We start from the raw sequence: 16,216 nt of genomic DNA, 5'->3' as shown, positions 1-16,216 counted from the left end.
AATACCCCATTGTGTCCTGAGGAAATTCTTCGGACTGGTTATTTGGCAGTTGTGTGCGTGGTGTCGCCGGTTGTGTCAGCTTTGTGCCCACTGGCTCCTTGTAACTGGCTGAGGACTTGGACCTCGTGCGTGATGTGCTGGTGCTGCTTAACCCACTGCTGGACGCTTGAGAGGTTATCCAATTAATTATCTGGTCCTGTTCTTTTGGATTTGTGAGGGTTGATTTCCTGGACAACATGGGCGGTATTGAGTGGGTTTTCTTCGGTGCTCCACTGTGGCCTGTACGTGAACCGTCAGGGGAAACACCTCTTCCCTTGCCCCTCCCTCTTTCACAGGATTTCTTCTTCATTTCACTTATCCTTAAAGTACACGCTGACTGGCAGCAGTACAGTGGCAGTACAGAAATGCTATACAGTGGCGGGTGAGCGGTGTACTACTATTCCCAGCAGCGACACAGAGCACAATGCTATACAGTGGTGGGTGAGCGGTGTACTACTGTTCCCAGCAGCGACACAGAGCACAATGCTATACAGTGGTGGGTGAGTGGTGTACTACTGTTCCCAGCAGCGACACAGAGCACAATGCTATACAGTGGTGGGTGAGCGGTGTACTACTGTTCCCAGCAGCGACACAGAGCACAATGCTATACAGTGGTGGGTGGGTGAGCGGTGTACTACTGTTCCCAGCAGCGACACAGAGCACAATGCTATACAGTGGTGGGTGAGCGGTGTACTACTGTTCCCAGCAGCGACACAGAGCACAATGGTATACAGTGGTGGGTGAGTGGTGTACTACTGTTCCCAGCAGCGACACAGAGCACAATGCTATACAGTGGTGGGTGAGCGGTGTACTACTGTTCCCAGCAGCGACACAGAGCACAATGGTATACAGTGGTGGGTGAGCGGTGTACTACTGTTCCCAGCAACACAGAGCACAATGCTATACAGTGGTGGGTGAGCGGTGTACTACTGTTCCCAGCAGCGACACAGAGCACAATGCTATACAGTGGTGGCTGAGCGGTGTACTACTGTTCCCAGCAGCGACACAGAGCACAATGCTATACAGTGGTGGGTGGGTGAGCGGTGTACTACTGTTCCCAGCAACACAGAGCACAATGCTATACAGTGGTGGGTGAGCGGTGTACTACTGTTCCCAGCAGCGACACAGAGCACAATGCTATACAGTGGTGGCTGAGCGGTGTACTACTGTTCCCAGCAGCGACACAGAGCACAATGCTATACAGTGGTGGGTGAGCGGTGTACTACTGTTCCCAGCAGAGACACAGAGCACAATGCTATACAGTGGTGGGTGGGTGAGCGGTGTACTACTGTTCCCAGCAGCGACACAGAGCACAATGGTATACAGTGGTGGGTGAGTGGTGTACTACTGTTCCCAGCAGCGATACAGAGCACAATGCTATACAGTGGTGGGTGAGCGGTGTACTACTGTTCCCAGCAGCGACACAGAGCACAATGCTATACAGTGGTGGGTGGGTGAGCGGTGTACTACTGTTCCCAGCAGCGACACAGAGCACAATGCTATACAGTGGTGGGTGAGCGGTGTACTACTGTTCCCAGCAGCGACACAGAGCACAATGGTATACAGTGGTGGGTGAGCGGTGTACTACTGTTCCCAGCAGCGACACAGAGCACAATGCTATACAGTGGTGGGTGAGCGGTGTACTACTGTTCCCAGCAGCGACACGACTGGGGGGACCCTGGCTAGCCTGGCTGGAGAGAGAACTACCCTGCCTGCCTACCCAAAGCTAAACCCACAGACAAATGGCGGAGAAATGACGTGGATTGGGTATTTATTTACCCGAACCACGTGACCCGTTCGGCCAATCAGAGCGCGTTCGGGTTCAAACCACGTGACCCGTTCGGCCAATCACAGCGCTAGCCGAACGTTCGGGGAACGTTCGGCCATGCGCTCTTAGTTCGGCCATATGGCCGAACAGTTTGGCCGAACACCATCAGGTGTTCGGCCGAACTCGAACATCACCCGAACAGGGTGATGTTCTGCAGAACCCGAACAGTGGCGAACACTGTTCGCCCAACACTACCTGATGCATGCCTGATACAAACGGACCGGATCCGGATCGGAACCGTACGGTTCTGATCAGGAACAGATCAGGATCCGGTCCGTTTATTTGCCAAAACGCAAGTGTGAACGGGGCCTTACCTATTGGGGGAGGAGGGGAAGGGGGGGGCGCTACTTAAAGAGACTCTGTAACAATTTTTTCAGCCTTAGTTCTTCTATCCTATGAGTTCATATGCCTGTTCTAATGTGCTGGGGCTTACTGCAGCTCTTCCTAATTACACTGTCTCTGTAATAAATCAATGTATCTTTCCTCTGTCCTGTTTGTCGGGCTAAGGCTTTGGTTGTGTGGAATGTGCAGGGCTGCTTGTGATTGGTAGAAGCGATACACACCCTCTGCAGGCCCCCTGCATACTCACACACTATGCTTAGCTGAGCCTATTAGAAGCTGGTTAGTTTGTTTGTAAACATTGCCTAAAACTGTTAATTACAAGCCAGGATTGCAGCAGAGAGTGGCAGAAACAGCACAGAGGGGCACAGGAGAAAATAAGGAATAGAATGGTATGCTTTTTAGTGTAAGAATATTAGAGTACAGATTCTCTTTAATACTGAGTTGGGAGCACATCTGGCTCCCTATACTTGGGGGGGAGCGCATCTACTGCTTATGAAAAAGATTTTAATAAGGAATTTTTTTTTTTTATATAATTCAACCCACACTGGTCCTTTTCTATCTTGGTTCATTTTCCTTTATATTAACACTTACAAATAGGAAATATATTGATTTAAACGCAAAAGGGAGGGAAGAGGTGCTCAGAATGTAATTAAAAAAAAAATCTTCATTAAAAAAATAAAATGAGAAAAAGTTGAGGTGGCTTACCTCAAATGAAGACACTCATCTGAGGTAAGTTACTTCAACTTGTTGTTGTTGAACAGTTGTTTTTTTGTTTATTATATTCTGGGCACCTCTTCCCTCCCTTGTATACTCTTATCCAGGGCCGGTCTTAGGTTTCACAGCGCCCTGAGCGAAACCTGATTTTTGTGCCCCCGTCATCCTCTTAGCGCATGCGTGCACACTCACACATACACACGCACACACACAGGCCTATATGCAATTCCTTTTCTCCTGAGATATCTCATAGGACAATGACTCCAAAGAAAGACAATTTGCACCACACGTTATAGCCGCAACGTCCCCCCCCCCCCCCCCCAAAAAAAATAAACGCCCTCAGACTCAGTATAGGTAGGTAGCCAAGTATAGGTGCCATAGTATAGGATCTCATGTGTAGGTGCCCTCGGTATAGGTTGCCAAGCATAGGTGCCCCCAGTACAGGAAGTCAGTTGAAGGTCTCCATCCCCCCCTCCACAGGTAGCCAGGCGTAGGTGCCTCCAGTATAGGTAGACAGGTGTTGGTACCCTCAGTAAAGGTAGCCAGCTATAGGTGCCCCCCGGTATAAGAAATCAGGTGTAGGTGCCCTCAGTATAGGTAACCAGCTATAGGCGCCCTCTTGGAAGCCGGCGCCCTGAGCGACCGCTCCGGTCGCTCATATCAAAGGCCGGCTATGCTCTTATCCTCCTTTTTAGAGGGCTGTTATAGTTGGCCTCCGTGGCGTTGCCACTTAGTAGACCAGCCAGTGTCTTTATTTACGAGTGTGACCTTCAGTCTGCTGGATACCCGAATGGCGTCAGGTTGGTTGGTGGTTGCCCTTCTGCAACCTCCCTTTGAGTATCCTATATCCTATGAGTAACCTAGCACAAGCCACACGAAGTAATGGTTTTTTTTCGTAGGAGGGCTTTTCGGTCTGTTAAGCCCAATCTACACGATACGATTCTATTTACGATCCGATTAAATCAAACATGTCCGATCGGGATTTGATTCAATTCGATTTGCCGTTGTTTTGCACTGACAAATCAAATTGAATCGAATTGAATCCCGATCGGACATGTTGGATTTAATTGGATCGTAAATAGAATCGTAATCGAATCGTACAAAGAATCGTATCGTGTAGATTGGGCTTTAGTCCCCTATACTTTCCTAGTGGTTTGAAACATTAGATTTTTATTGGGTTTTTGTACATTTAAGCCGCATCTACACGAGTAGATGCGGCCGCGATGCTCCTTATCAATCGAGCCGCATCAGCGACTCGATTGATAAGATCCGACAGGACGGATCTCCGCACCGCCGATTCCCTGCTCGCTCCCCGCGAAGGGACAATGGCAGGGAATCGAGCGGAAGATAAGCGGCGCCGGCGGGGACGAGCGGGGAATCTAATGCGGCGCACGTGCGGCGAGCGGGGACGCGGCGGGCACGCGGAAGAGGCGATCCGGCGGCTAATCGAGCCGCCGGATCGCTGCAATGTCCCATAGTGTAGATGGGGCTTTACAAACATACATTGCAACTGAAGATATAGAACTGCTTTAACAATTTAAAGTCAACATTCTTATATTAAGTACATGTGACTGATAAGGCATAGAAATCACTAGTCAACAATATCTGCAACACTTATATCAAAAACCTATCTAAATATAGATTAAAGGGGAACTTCAGCCTAAACAAAAATACTGTCATTAAGTTACATTAGTTATGTTAATTAGAATAGATTGGTAATATAATCTCTTACCCACACTGTTTTAAAAGAACAGGCAAATGTTTGTGATTCATGGGGGCAGCCATCTTTTTGGTTGAAAGGAGGTGACAAGGAGCAGGAGACACAGTTCCAAATGTCCTGTGTCCTGATTACCCCTCCCAGGCTTCAAATGTCAAATTCAAAATGTAAGAAAAATTTTTTTGCACCAAAACAGCAGAACGAGAGCAACAACATCAGAAATCCCATCATGCTTTGCACAGCATCAGGGGAAAAATGCCCGGGCAGTTTTCTTCTGTGCAGCTAAAAATGGGGCTTGTATAAGAGAAACAAAGTTCTGATGTTGTGAAACTGTTAAAGAAACACCAGGCCTTTTCAGTGCTGCTGAGTCGATTTTTAGTCTGGAGGTTCACTTTAATATGTTGAGTCTATCCTGTCAGAGCTGCATTTACTTGGCCACTTGGGCTGCAGATCTAGCAAGTGCATTTTAGTGGAGAACCAAGACCAGAATTGGTTCATCCAAGTCAAAACCTCATATAAATGCTTTGTGTTAGACAAATGACTAGGAATATTTATGTGTGCATTATACTAGTTTGGTAAGTAGAGAACTAGAGCATATCACATGTGCTTTATTGCTAACCAAGTGCTAAATATTAAAAATATTTATAGAAGAAACATGAATCTAACTAACGAGGAAAACGGGAAATAAGTAAAAAAAAAATGCAATTAAATCAAAAAGTTGCTAATAAGGATCAGTCCTTTGAGGCATCTGATCTTTTGTGTATTAGAACTTATATACCTAATGGTCTCTTAATGTTTTGTTGTTCTATATTCTGAAGCCTTGTAAGTACTAGATTAAGTAGAATTTCTAGACTCTATTAATTCCCAGTATAGCAGATATATAGTGATAATGCTAATAAATATTTACTAGGTTACTATCAATAGTTCAGGGGGTTTGTACCTTTATTAATGACCAGTCTATTAGCCAAAGATTTGTATTCGTTTGAGGCGATAATCTTGCTGAAAGGGATTTTTCTAAGAAAAGATTTTGCTGAATCAGGTTTTTGAGGTGAGAGAAAGTGGGAATATCTTCAGATTTCCAATTTGATATAATCAAGTGTCTGGCTGCACATATAATATGGGTAACAGTAACTCTAATTTGAACAGGAAATGTATCTAAACCAATATGTAAAAGGGCTAAGAGAGGGCAAGGGAGAACATTAAAGCCTGAGCATTGCTCAATGAGATTGAAAATTAGGTCCCAAAATGTCTTTAGTGGTTTGAGTCACCCTGAGCTGCGTGGCTACTGTGTGGTACTGGCCCAAGCCCTATTCCATAGAGCCACATCAATCCCTGCCATGCACTGAGGACCAAAAGTCAATAACAGGTTGTCTGCATGTGGGGTGGATGTGGCTCTGTAAAATTTAAAGCTATACACTGCCTATACACCCAGCAGTTCTGGATGTAAGTTTGGCTTCAGGGGGCATAAAGAGATCATTTGCATATTCCGTAGCGGTGCATTGTGGGTAACCACAGATGTTCGCTTAAAGCTGAATTATCGCAAATTCCTTCGGTTTTAAGAAGCGAACCACATTAAGCAATGCTTTTTAGTAGCAGGGCTTTTCGGTCTTTTAGTCCCCTATACTTGTGGTTTTTGGTCACCCCAAGCTGCTTGGTTACTGTGCTATTGACCACAATCCTTCTCCCACTGTTTGTGACGTACTGCACCATCGGGGCTCCCGCTGTCTGTTTTTTTTTTCTCAGGGTGCTCGTTAATCACCTTCCACCCCCACATATTAATGTTTAAAGCATGGGGATAAAGTTTAGAGCCAATTAAAGAATCTGAAGTGAGAATAAAACTCGCTTTTTCCCTAATATTCAGCAGGGGCATGTTTGCCCCTGCTAAAATGCCGCTATCCCGCGGCAGAACGAGGGGTCTTTACCCCCAAATCCCCTCCGTGCTGTGCGGGGAGCGCTTCCTGCTTGAGGCAGAGCGAACGGCCGCAGCCCTGCCTCTCAGCGCGTCTATCAGCGCTGATCGCCGCCTCTCCCCGCCCCTCTTAGTCTTCCTTCACTGAGAGGGGCGGGGAGAGGCGGAGATCCGACGGCTGATAGATGCGCATGGGGCAGAGCTACAGCTCATAGCTCTGCCTCCATGAGCAGCAAAATCTATGACCAAGTTGGTCGTGGATTTTGCAGGGGGGGGATCTGGGGGGTAAATACCCCCCCCCCCTCCGTTCTGCCACGGGATAGCGGCATTTTAGCAGGGGCAAGCATGCCCCTGCTGAATATAAGGGAAAACAAGTTTTATTCTCGCTTCAGTCTCCTTAAAAGGAATCTGAAGTGAAAATAAACATTATTATTATTATTATTATTATTGATTTATAAAGCGCCAACATATTCTGTGGCGCTGTACAAAGTAAGAAACAAACCTGGGGTACATAATAGACAATGGTGTACACTAATATACAACATACATAATTAGTGACAGAATACAAAAAATGATACAGCATACAGAATACAAAATACAGAATTGGTAATAACAGTGATAAAAATAACATGATGAATAAAATATATAATGATTTCCAAGACACAAAAGGGGGAGAGAGCCCTGCCCTTGCGAGCTTACAATCTAAACTCATGATTTGTATGTGTAGTGCAGCTAAGAACTATAATTTTAGCAGCACAGATAGGAGTCTCATATTGTTTCCAGTAGAGGAGTTAAACTCCAGTCGTGATCTATACAAAAGAGCTTCTCTGAGCTCTCCGACTAATTTAGTCAGAGAGCAATGCTCTTTTTCTGAAGCCCTTATCTCAGCCTATGTCTCATTGTTTCTGGTTTAAGGTTTTTCTGCCAGGAGGTTTAAAGGGTCATTAGCTCTGCTCTGTTTCATAGTTAAATATACAGAGTGTAATTTGTAAGCTGCAAATATTAGAGAATGATGCAATGTTACAGAAAATCAGCTATATAACTGGAAATAAAAATGCTACTAATGTTCTATGAACTATCTGTACTACACATACAATTCATTATATCCAATTGTGTTTAGTTCTTTTTTTCCGCTAAAGAAAAATTCACTTTTTTTTTATTTTTATTTTTTTTATTCCTTCAATGCAGGAAAACAAGAAAATTGAATTTTATAGGATCTTAAGAAAATTGTGTGGTGTACAGCCACATTTTTAGTTTGTAGGAGGGTGTAAATTGGGTGGTGATTTGTAAAATACATGTCCACCTGTGTTGCAGTCCAAGATAACATATGCTTACGCGAAAAAATGAGTTCCATACTCGCCTATGGAGAGATGAGTCTCTAGATCCCACAGAGCCTCCCTGGTCCTCCCTCCATCGCCTTGTTCCACCGCTGTCCCGTTGAATTTATGCATTTGGGGCTCCTCAGCAGGATTGGCCAACACCCTAAGTGGTTCTGGCGCATCCTTACGGTGCACGCACGAGCCCAGACTTGCACATGTGCAGTAGGATTCACTCATCTTGAGCAGTACTCGGGGACGTGCAGGTCCAGCGGCTGCCCGAGGAGGGCTAAAGACTCATCTGGGGTCTGGCTCTACAATGAGTGAATATAGAGAGAACCGGAAGGCTCTTCGGGATCCTGTTCCCTCTCCATAGATAAGTATCTTCGACCTGGGACCCACTAGCGGTGATTTTCTAAGCCTCACCTACTTTTAAAGACCATGCCTCCTGCAAAATAAATGTAGGGGTTCCTCAAGATCAAAAAAATTGTTTGCAGGGGCTCCTTGAGATCCAAAAGTTAATTTCAGGGTTCCTCCAAGCAGGCACGTGCACAGGGGGGTGCTCTGGGTGCCCAGGCACCCCCCTTTTTAAAACCTTCAAAAAGAGGCCCCTCTCGCCATGCAAAATAAGCTCCGCCCCCGACCGCGATAAGCTCCGCCCACCCGAGGGAAGCCCCACCCCCATCTGGGACACTTTCAAGTGAAGAAGCCCAGACAGGAATCCTAGTGTGGCATACTGACCTCTCCCTCCACCTAGGACCTATACTGACCTCTCCCTCCCCAGCACCCACAGTGACCTCTCCCTTACCCAGCACCTACAGTGACCTTTCCCTCCATCTAGCACCCACAGTGACCTCTCCCTTCACCTAGCACTCAGTGACCTCTCCCTTACCCAGCACCTACAGTGACCTTTCCCTCCATCTAGCACCCACAGTGACCTCTCCCTCCACCCAGCACCCACAGTGATTTTTCCCTCCCCCAATGGCTACCCTCCTGTCTGCCTCCCCAGCTCTAGCAGTAATCCTGCCTACCCCAGAACCCACACTGACCTATCCCTCCCCCAGCACCCACAGTGATTTTTCCCTCCCCCAGTGGCTACCCTCCTGTCCCCCCTGCAGCACCCACAGGGACCTCCCATCCCAAAAGCAGCACCTATAGTGACCTCTCCCATTGCCAGCACCCACAGTGGCCTCTCCCAACACCCAGCATCCACTCCCTCCTCCAGTAACCACACTGACTTCTCCCAGCACCCGCAGTGACCTCCCCTTCCTCCAGCACCCATACTGCTCTCTTCCTTTCACAGCACCCACAGTGGCCTACCTCCCCTAGCAGCAACTATGCCATTCATAGCAGTACCCACAGTGATCTCCCACCCCCTGCACCCACAGCAATCCCACCAATATTCCGCACCCACATTACACTCAACCAGTAACTCCCACTATAGCAAGCACCCAGTACTTGCACCAAGCACCCTGCACCCAGTACTCACATCTGGCCTCAATATGGCACTTAGTACTTGCATCAAACAGCCACATGACACCCAATACCTGCACCCCTTCACCCTATAGCTAGCACCCAGTACTCACACCTACATGGCACAGTACTTGCACCCAACCCCAACATGGCACTCACTATTCACACCTGCACACCGCCTTCACATGGCACCCACTATCTGCACTCACATAATTAGTACTAGCACCCAAAGTACCTGCACTCAGAACCCACATGACACACAATGCCCACCAATAACTAGCACCCAGTGCAGGCATGGCACCAAGTATTTGCACCTATGTGATACCCAGTACCTGCACCCAACACCCACATGTTTCATCTGCAGTAGGTCCAGTTGCACTAAGCCTCCACTTGGTGCCCAGCACCCACACTAAGCACTCACATATGACATCCAGTACATGCACCCAGAACTCACAAGGGACTAAGTACCTGCAATCAACACCTACATGATGATTGATACCCACCCATACTGCCAGACTCCACATGACACCCTGTGCCAGCACCCAGAACCCACATGGCACCCAGCATCTGCCTTTAGCACCCACATGACAACAAATACCCCGCTAGCCAGCACCCATCACCCATATGTCACCATGTACTCACTCCCAGTACCCACTTGGCATTCAGTATTTGCACCTAAGACCCACATACCGCCATAATCAACACCCACATGGCACAGTACTCACACATCACCAAGTTCCAAAGCCATTATATGCACCTAGTACCCGTCCATGGCCAGCACCCAAATAGCACCCAGTACCCATCCTTGGTCCGAACCCATATGAGACTCAGTACTCTCCCATGGCACACATCCAGACCGCACATGGCACTCACTCATGTCCAACACTCACATGGCTCCCTGCACCAATTAGCACTCACATGGCACCCACTAAGACTGCCTTAAGCTTTCTGGAGAGGGGGTATTACCAGAGGTGGGACAAGGTCCTTCAGCACCCAAGGCTGAGACAGCAAAGTGCGCCCCCCCCATCCCTCCCACCCTGGCCGTCACACACTGACTGCTTATAGTCTAGAGGCGCCCCAGCCGCCCCAACCCCCCCAACACCTTAATCTCTAGTTATCTGGCTTGCAGTCACTGTCATGTATGCCCTTTTCTTATTTATTTCTGCTTCAAACACAATTGGGAATGACAGCTGAATGAATTGTGCGCCCCCTCCTACACTGCGCCCTGAGGCTGGAGCCTCTTCAGCCTCTGCCTCGGCCCGGCCCTGGGTATTACATACACAATTTAGCACAATTTTTCGATTTCAAATTTGAGCACCACACCCTTGAGGATCCTCTGCACGGCCCTGCCCCTTCCTGCAGCACCCACACTGACCTCTACTTTTCCCAGCACCCACCCCTTCCCTTCATATCTGGCACCCAGTACTCACACTCACATGACACCAAGTATCTGCACCCAGGCCTAAAATTGCACCCAGTACTCACACCTGCACACAGCTTCCATATGGCCCCCACTATCTGCACCAAGCACCCACTTAACCCGTACCTGCACCCAAAGTACCTGCATTCAAAACCCACGTGATGCCCAAAGCCCACTCATAGCCAGCACCCAGTACAGGCATGGCACCAAGTATTTGCACCTATGTCACATCCAGTACCTGTACCCAGCACCCACATGACATCGAGTACATGCACCCAGATCTTACATGGTACGAAGTATTTGCAATCAACACTCGCATGACACTTATTACCCAACCATAGCCAGAACCTGGATGACACTCAGTACTTACACCCAGAACCCACATGGCACCCAGCATCTGCATTCAGCAGCAGTGGCGTAGCTTTGTAGCTATGGGCCCCGGTGCGAGTTTTACATGGGGCCCCTCCCAGCACTCTATATATAACACTTGATACGGCGCAACAAAACCTGCCTTGGTCATACATAGTATTAGAGGTGCAAGAATCGGATGGGGAACAGTTTGTTAATGATTACTATGATTCAAAGCATCTATAGAGGTGATTATTACCACCACAGGACCAATAAACAGCTAATGCTTTGGTTGAGGAAGGGCCCCATGGGGCCCCTCTGGCCCAAGGGCCCCGATGCGGTCGCTACCTCTGCAACCCCTATTGCTACGCCCCTGTTCAGCAGCATGACAATAAATACCCCCCTAGCCAGAAATGAGGAGGGGGAGCATGCGGGAGAAGGCATTGCCAGGCCCCTTTTTTAAATTTAAGCACCCCCCACTCAAGGACCCTCTGCACAGCCCTGCCTCCAAGGTAAAAAGGTTGAGAAAGGCTGCTCTAGTGGGATCACACTTATAGCATTACATTAGCAAGAGTGTTTCCATTTAGAAAAGCGCTGTTAATAGGTGCTAGGCCTAACTCCCCTCCCCCCCCCCCCCCACCCCACAGCTAGCTTCAGAATTGCTTGTGGGGAAGATGGGAGTTAGTAATGGCCTAAGCAGTCTTCCTCCATGACCACAGCAGGAAATTAGTTTTAATATATGTAAAGCAATAAGACACTTAATCTTAACAAAGGTAGTATTTTGTACTCATCCTGTCTTTCCATGTGTTCTAGGGTGATTCGGGCGGCCCGCTCACCTGCTCTGTGAATGGAGTCCCCTATCAGGTTGGAGTGGTGAGCTGGGGAGATGAGTGCGGGTCCCAAAACAGGCCTGGAGTCTACACAGAGATCAGCTATTACGTCTATTGGATTCTGAGCATTGCTACTGATGCGACAGCGGTAGATTTCACCGTAGACATGACTCCAGTGCCCGATGATGCGAATGGCTGTGTTGGGTCGGATGGAAATATTTACCCTTACCCAAATAAAGCTTCTGTGGTCCTAGTCACGTTCATGTCCCTGCCCCTGTATTGGCTGACTGCCTATCTACTCAGCAACTTGTAGGCCTTCTGGACTGATCCCTCTCGCACTCAGGACCCTGATGTGATCAGAGCTCCACCAGATATATTTCACACTCCATTGTTGCGAGACTGAGACTCTTTGCTCTCATGTGAAGTACAGATCTGCCTTAGAAGACCCCATAATTCTGATTGCTTCCCAACAGGAAAAGCAAAAAATGCTCACCACCATGTCTGAAACTTTTCAACTGTGCTCCATGGATTTTTTTCTTCTTCCATACTGTCTTCTGTGTCTTCACAATTTACATTGTTGACCTATAACATGTCCTACTAATCAGAAACCATTGGGAGCTCTGAACAAAATGCCTGTTGCCCATGTTTCATTAAAGATTATGCACCTGATCCATTTATAGGAATATTGAAGAACAACCGGTCAGAAATCCCATTTGGAACTGGTGACTGCTGTTGCCTGATTGTAGTAAGCAGGGCTTCTTCAGGGGCATAGTACCTCTGCAGCATCACCCACAGTAATGAGCTGTTCTGGAACTTCTAGCTATCTCCAGAGTCCATAAAATGTTCTGAGCCACAAACGAGACACATTGGGACCTCCACACCTGGGGACTGCTACTACACCCCTTTGACAGTGGCCTTGCTGGAAACGACATTGTCTTTGGAAGTCGGGCATTGGGAGCTTCCAGATCTGGATGAAACACTGCTTCCATGAGAGAACAGCTGTTGTCATTGGTTGACTTGGAAAGTGAACATGGGGCCATGAAAGCCAGGAACTGCAGATCCCCTCCTTCTTGCAATAGGTAGCCCTATATGCAATGGCTTCACTTCTCTGACTTTGCTCTCTTTCTGATCTATTGCTGTGATCCATAAACCAATGACTAAATGCGTACTGCCAATTCTGTTCACCTCATTGCTTTACCACAAACCCCTTGTGGTACTGGCACTTGGAAGTAGATCGCCATCACTAGTTTGAAATTATTTGAACTGTGACTTTCATAGCCTATCTGTACTCATGGTTATTTGTTCTCTCTAGATCTGTATGAGGTCCAGTTGTAGCGAGATCTGGTCCCTGTGGCCTAGTTCTTCTTCTTCTCCAAAGCTTACCAGCAATTGTAAATATGACTTCAACTCCTCTCTACCCATATAGAAGCTAGGAAGTAGACCAAGGGGTGGACCTTTTGCTGGGATTTTGAGGCAATAATTTTGGTCTAGCAAAAGTCCTGCCTATAGCTACCAGAAGCCCATAGCTCCCTCTTACTCGTAGCTTCTTCAGGTAAACAGGAAATGACATCACGATCATTTGAGGTGGGAGGAGACTAGCTTGCAACAACCAGATCTCTGCATTTACACATCCTGAATAAGTTCAGTTATTGGTTCAGTTTAATGTTTTGGTGGATTTTGCAGGGTAGAGAAAACTGAGAACTGTATTTATATGCAGAAGTACAATTCTATAGGGGTAAAGAGAAAGCTTTGAATGATTTCTGTTATAATGAATACTGTAGAGCGTTGGACTATACTGCAGTGCAGTTTATATATGGCATAGAGCTGACTATATTTACAGTGCAAAGGAAATTCACTAATTATATGTATTTCAGTGGAGGAACAGCTATTGAAGGGTCCCCATTAACCTATTAGCCGCTTCAATAGAGTTATCTTGTTTGAGAACTCGTTGTGCTGTAAATCCTTGGAATGGTTTGATCTCCATCTACTAGCAGACAACATAGAAACTGAGAGCAGAAGTCCACTGTTGTCTCACATTGCCCCCTAGTGACCAGTGGCCGCAAGTACTCATTACAGTAGTACTAATTATAAGTAAGGAAATGTAAGAAAGCCGAAATAAAAAAAGTGCTAAAATAAGTTGGCTTGGAACGCTTGCAAGCTTCTATTAAATTTGTGACAAGGTCCTTAAACCTTTAGCAGCCAATTTTTTTTTCTACTTTTGAAAAATGAACGTATAGCTAAATGTTGTAATTATATTGCATTTTGTTTACCTGATAAGATCCAAGGAAATATTGGGTGCCTGTAGTTCTTGTGCTGATCAGTCTATGGCAGAGATCCCCAGCCCTGTCCCCAAGGCCCACCAACAGTACAAGTTTTGCAGGAAACCACACACATACACAGGTGAGGTAATTTGTGTCTCAGCAGAGCTGATTAACTGCCTCTCTGGATTTCCACAAAACATGCATTGAGGACAGGGTTGGAGAACACTGGTCTATTGTACTCGCCCACCCATGCTCCTCCCTGCAACCACACCTGTCTATGGTATTGTTCCCCCCCCCCCCCCATCATGCTCCTCCCTGCAACCATTTCCTGTTGACCATCCCAGAGCAATGATCAGACTTGAGGAACTGACTGGATAAGCTGTATACTAAGGTGTAAATGTAAAAAGGGGATGCTTTAAGAATTGAGATTTGAGCAACAGATAGATCTTCATGAATTTAAGTTGGATGGAATGATTGAGGGCCTCTTGACCCACTGATGAAATGAGGTACCATCGAAAGTCACGGATTATTGCAGATCCTTCCTTCTGGGATGGCCAAGACCACCTTTACCATATTGGGGGTTATATTTCTGTTATATGTATTGTTATAACTGGTAATATTGTATAATTGTGGAAAAACAATAAAATATTCCTCATAAAAGAACAAGTTGTCACATAGTGATGCAGAACAACCAGATCTGGTGTAAAGAGTATGTGGACTACTGTGGTGGGAATGTTTTGGTAAAACGGGCAGCTTCAAATTGAGGCCTGTTTCCTACAGGCAGCTGTGGGCGGTGCATTCACCATCTCTCAACTGCTCCTGTGCATGGTCCGGACACTAGTCTGGAGCATCCATACCATAGAGGTGCATCTCAGTGTGACCACCACAGCCACAATCTGACGTGACCGTTTCCTTCTGCTAGGTAACTGCGACACATGTCGACTGCTGACATGTGAGTAGTTTGAAACCATGACATTCATCTGCATTAAAGTGCAGATGGAAAGTGCTTGCTGGCCAGCCGACTGGAAGGTGACCTGCTTGGCAACTGTGCAGCTCCAGTCATCTCTGTGAAATAGGCCTAAGCAACATCTGATCAGTTAACAGGCAGTTAATTAAGCTGCCTCTAAACCAGTGTTTCTCAAACCTGTCCTTGTTGCATGTTTTGCATGCAGCCTTAGCTATGCACAGGTTGGGGCAATTAGTGTTTCAGCTACATGGAATCCACCTAGCTGTGACACTAAGTACTCCACTGGTACAGAGGTGAGGCTGCCTGCAAAACATGCACCATTGGGGAGTAGGGATGATCGGAAAGGGCAAATTCCGCCGGAATTTGCGGATTCCGCCAGCGCTGAATTCCGTCGCTATGAAAATTCTGCCGGATTTTTGTGGGATTCTGGATTCCGGGGAAAAATTATAGTAATCGCAAATGGAACCTTTATTTATGCTAAATTGTAGCCCATAGACCCTATTGATTGATCCCTTAGTCCTTTTTCTCCCTCCTCCCCTCCTCCCGGAGGGAGGAGGGTCTTGTCTTCCAGGGAATTGTAGGATTTCAAAAGCCAGCTTGCATACCTTGGCCGGGAATCGAACCAAGGTCAAGTGCTCGGTAGGCAGCTCTACCAAGTGGTAGGCCTGGGTTCGATTCCCGGCCAATGTATGTAAGCTGGCTTTTGAAATCCTACAATTCCCTAAGCAAGCTCATTTTTTCTCTTGGATATATCATAATGGTACATGCTAGGCTGGCTTCAGCATGTAGCATTGCAGTGTGTTGTGTTGGTGGTATAATTGTTAGGATAGCAGCCTACAGAGCGGTAGGCCTGGGTTCGATTCCTGGCCAATGTATGTAAGCTGGCTTTTGAAATCCTAAAATTCCCTGGAAGACAAGACCCGGGAGGAGTGAGGGAGGAAGGGAGAAAGGAAGTCTGTCGAGTAGAAATTCATCTCATTAGGCAGAAATGAGTTTGGTGGGCAAAAAAATTTGAATTCCGTAAAATTCCGCGGAATTTCATATTTTTCCGC

The 16,216-nt window shown here is 47.0% G+C and overlaps 1 protein-coding gene across 1 annotated transcript in view; it reads left to right on the top strand.

Annotated features, from left to right (window-relative positions):
* The window catches only part of LOC137524273 (prostasin-like), a 55,421-nt gene extending 40,558 nt beyond the window's left edge, over window positions 1-14,863 (top strand). Inside the window, exon 6 of the mRNA XM_068243949.1 lies at window positions 11,920-14,863. Coding sequence (XP_068100050.1) covers window positions 11,920-12,249 — 330 coding nt within the window. The 3' untranslated portion in view covers window positions 12,250-14,863. The remainder of the gene's footprint in view (window positions 1-11,919) is intronic.
* The last annotated feature ends 1,353 nt before the right edge of the window (window positions 14,864-16,216 follow it).

This window comes from Hyperolius riggenbachi, chromosome 7, assembly GCF_040937935.1.
Source record: "Hyperolius riggenbachi isolate aHypRig1 chromosome 7, aHypRig1.pri, whole genome shotgun sequence".
Classification (NCBI taxonomy): Eukaryota; Metazoa; Chordata; class Amphibia; order Anura; family Hyperoliidae; genus Hyperolius; species Hyperolius riggenbachi.
Note: the sequence above shows the minus strand (reverse complement) of the source record. Positions and strands in the feature narration are given on the sequence as shown.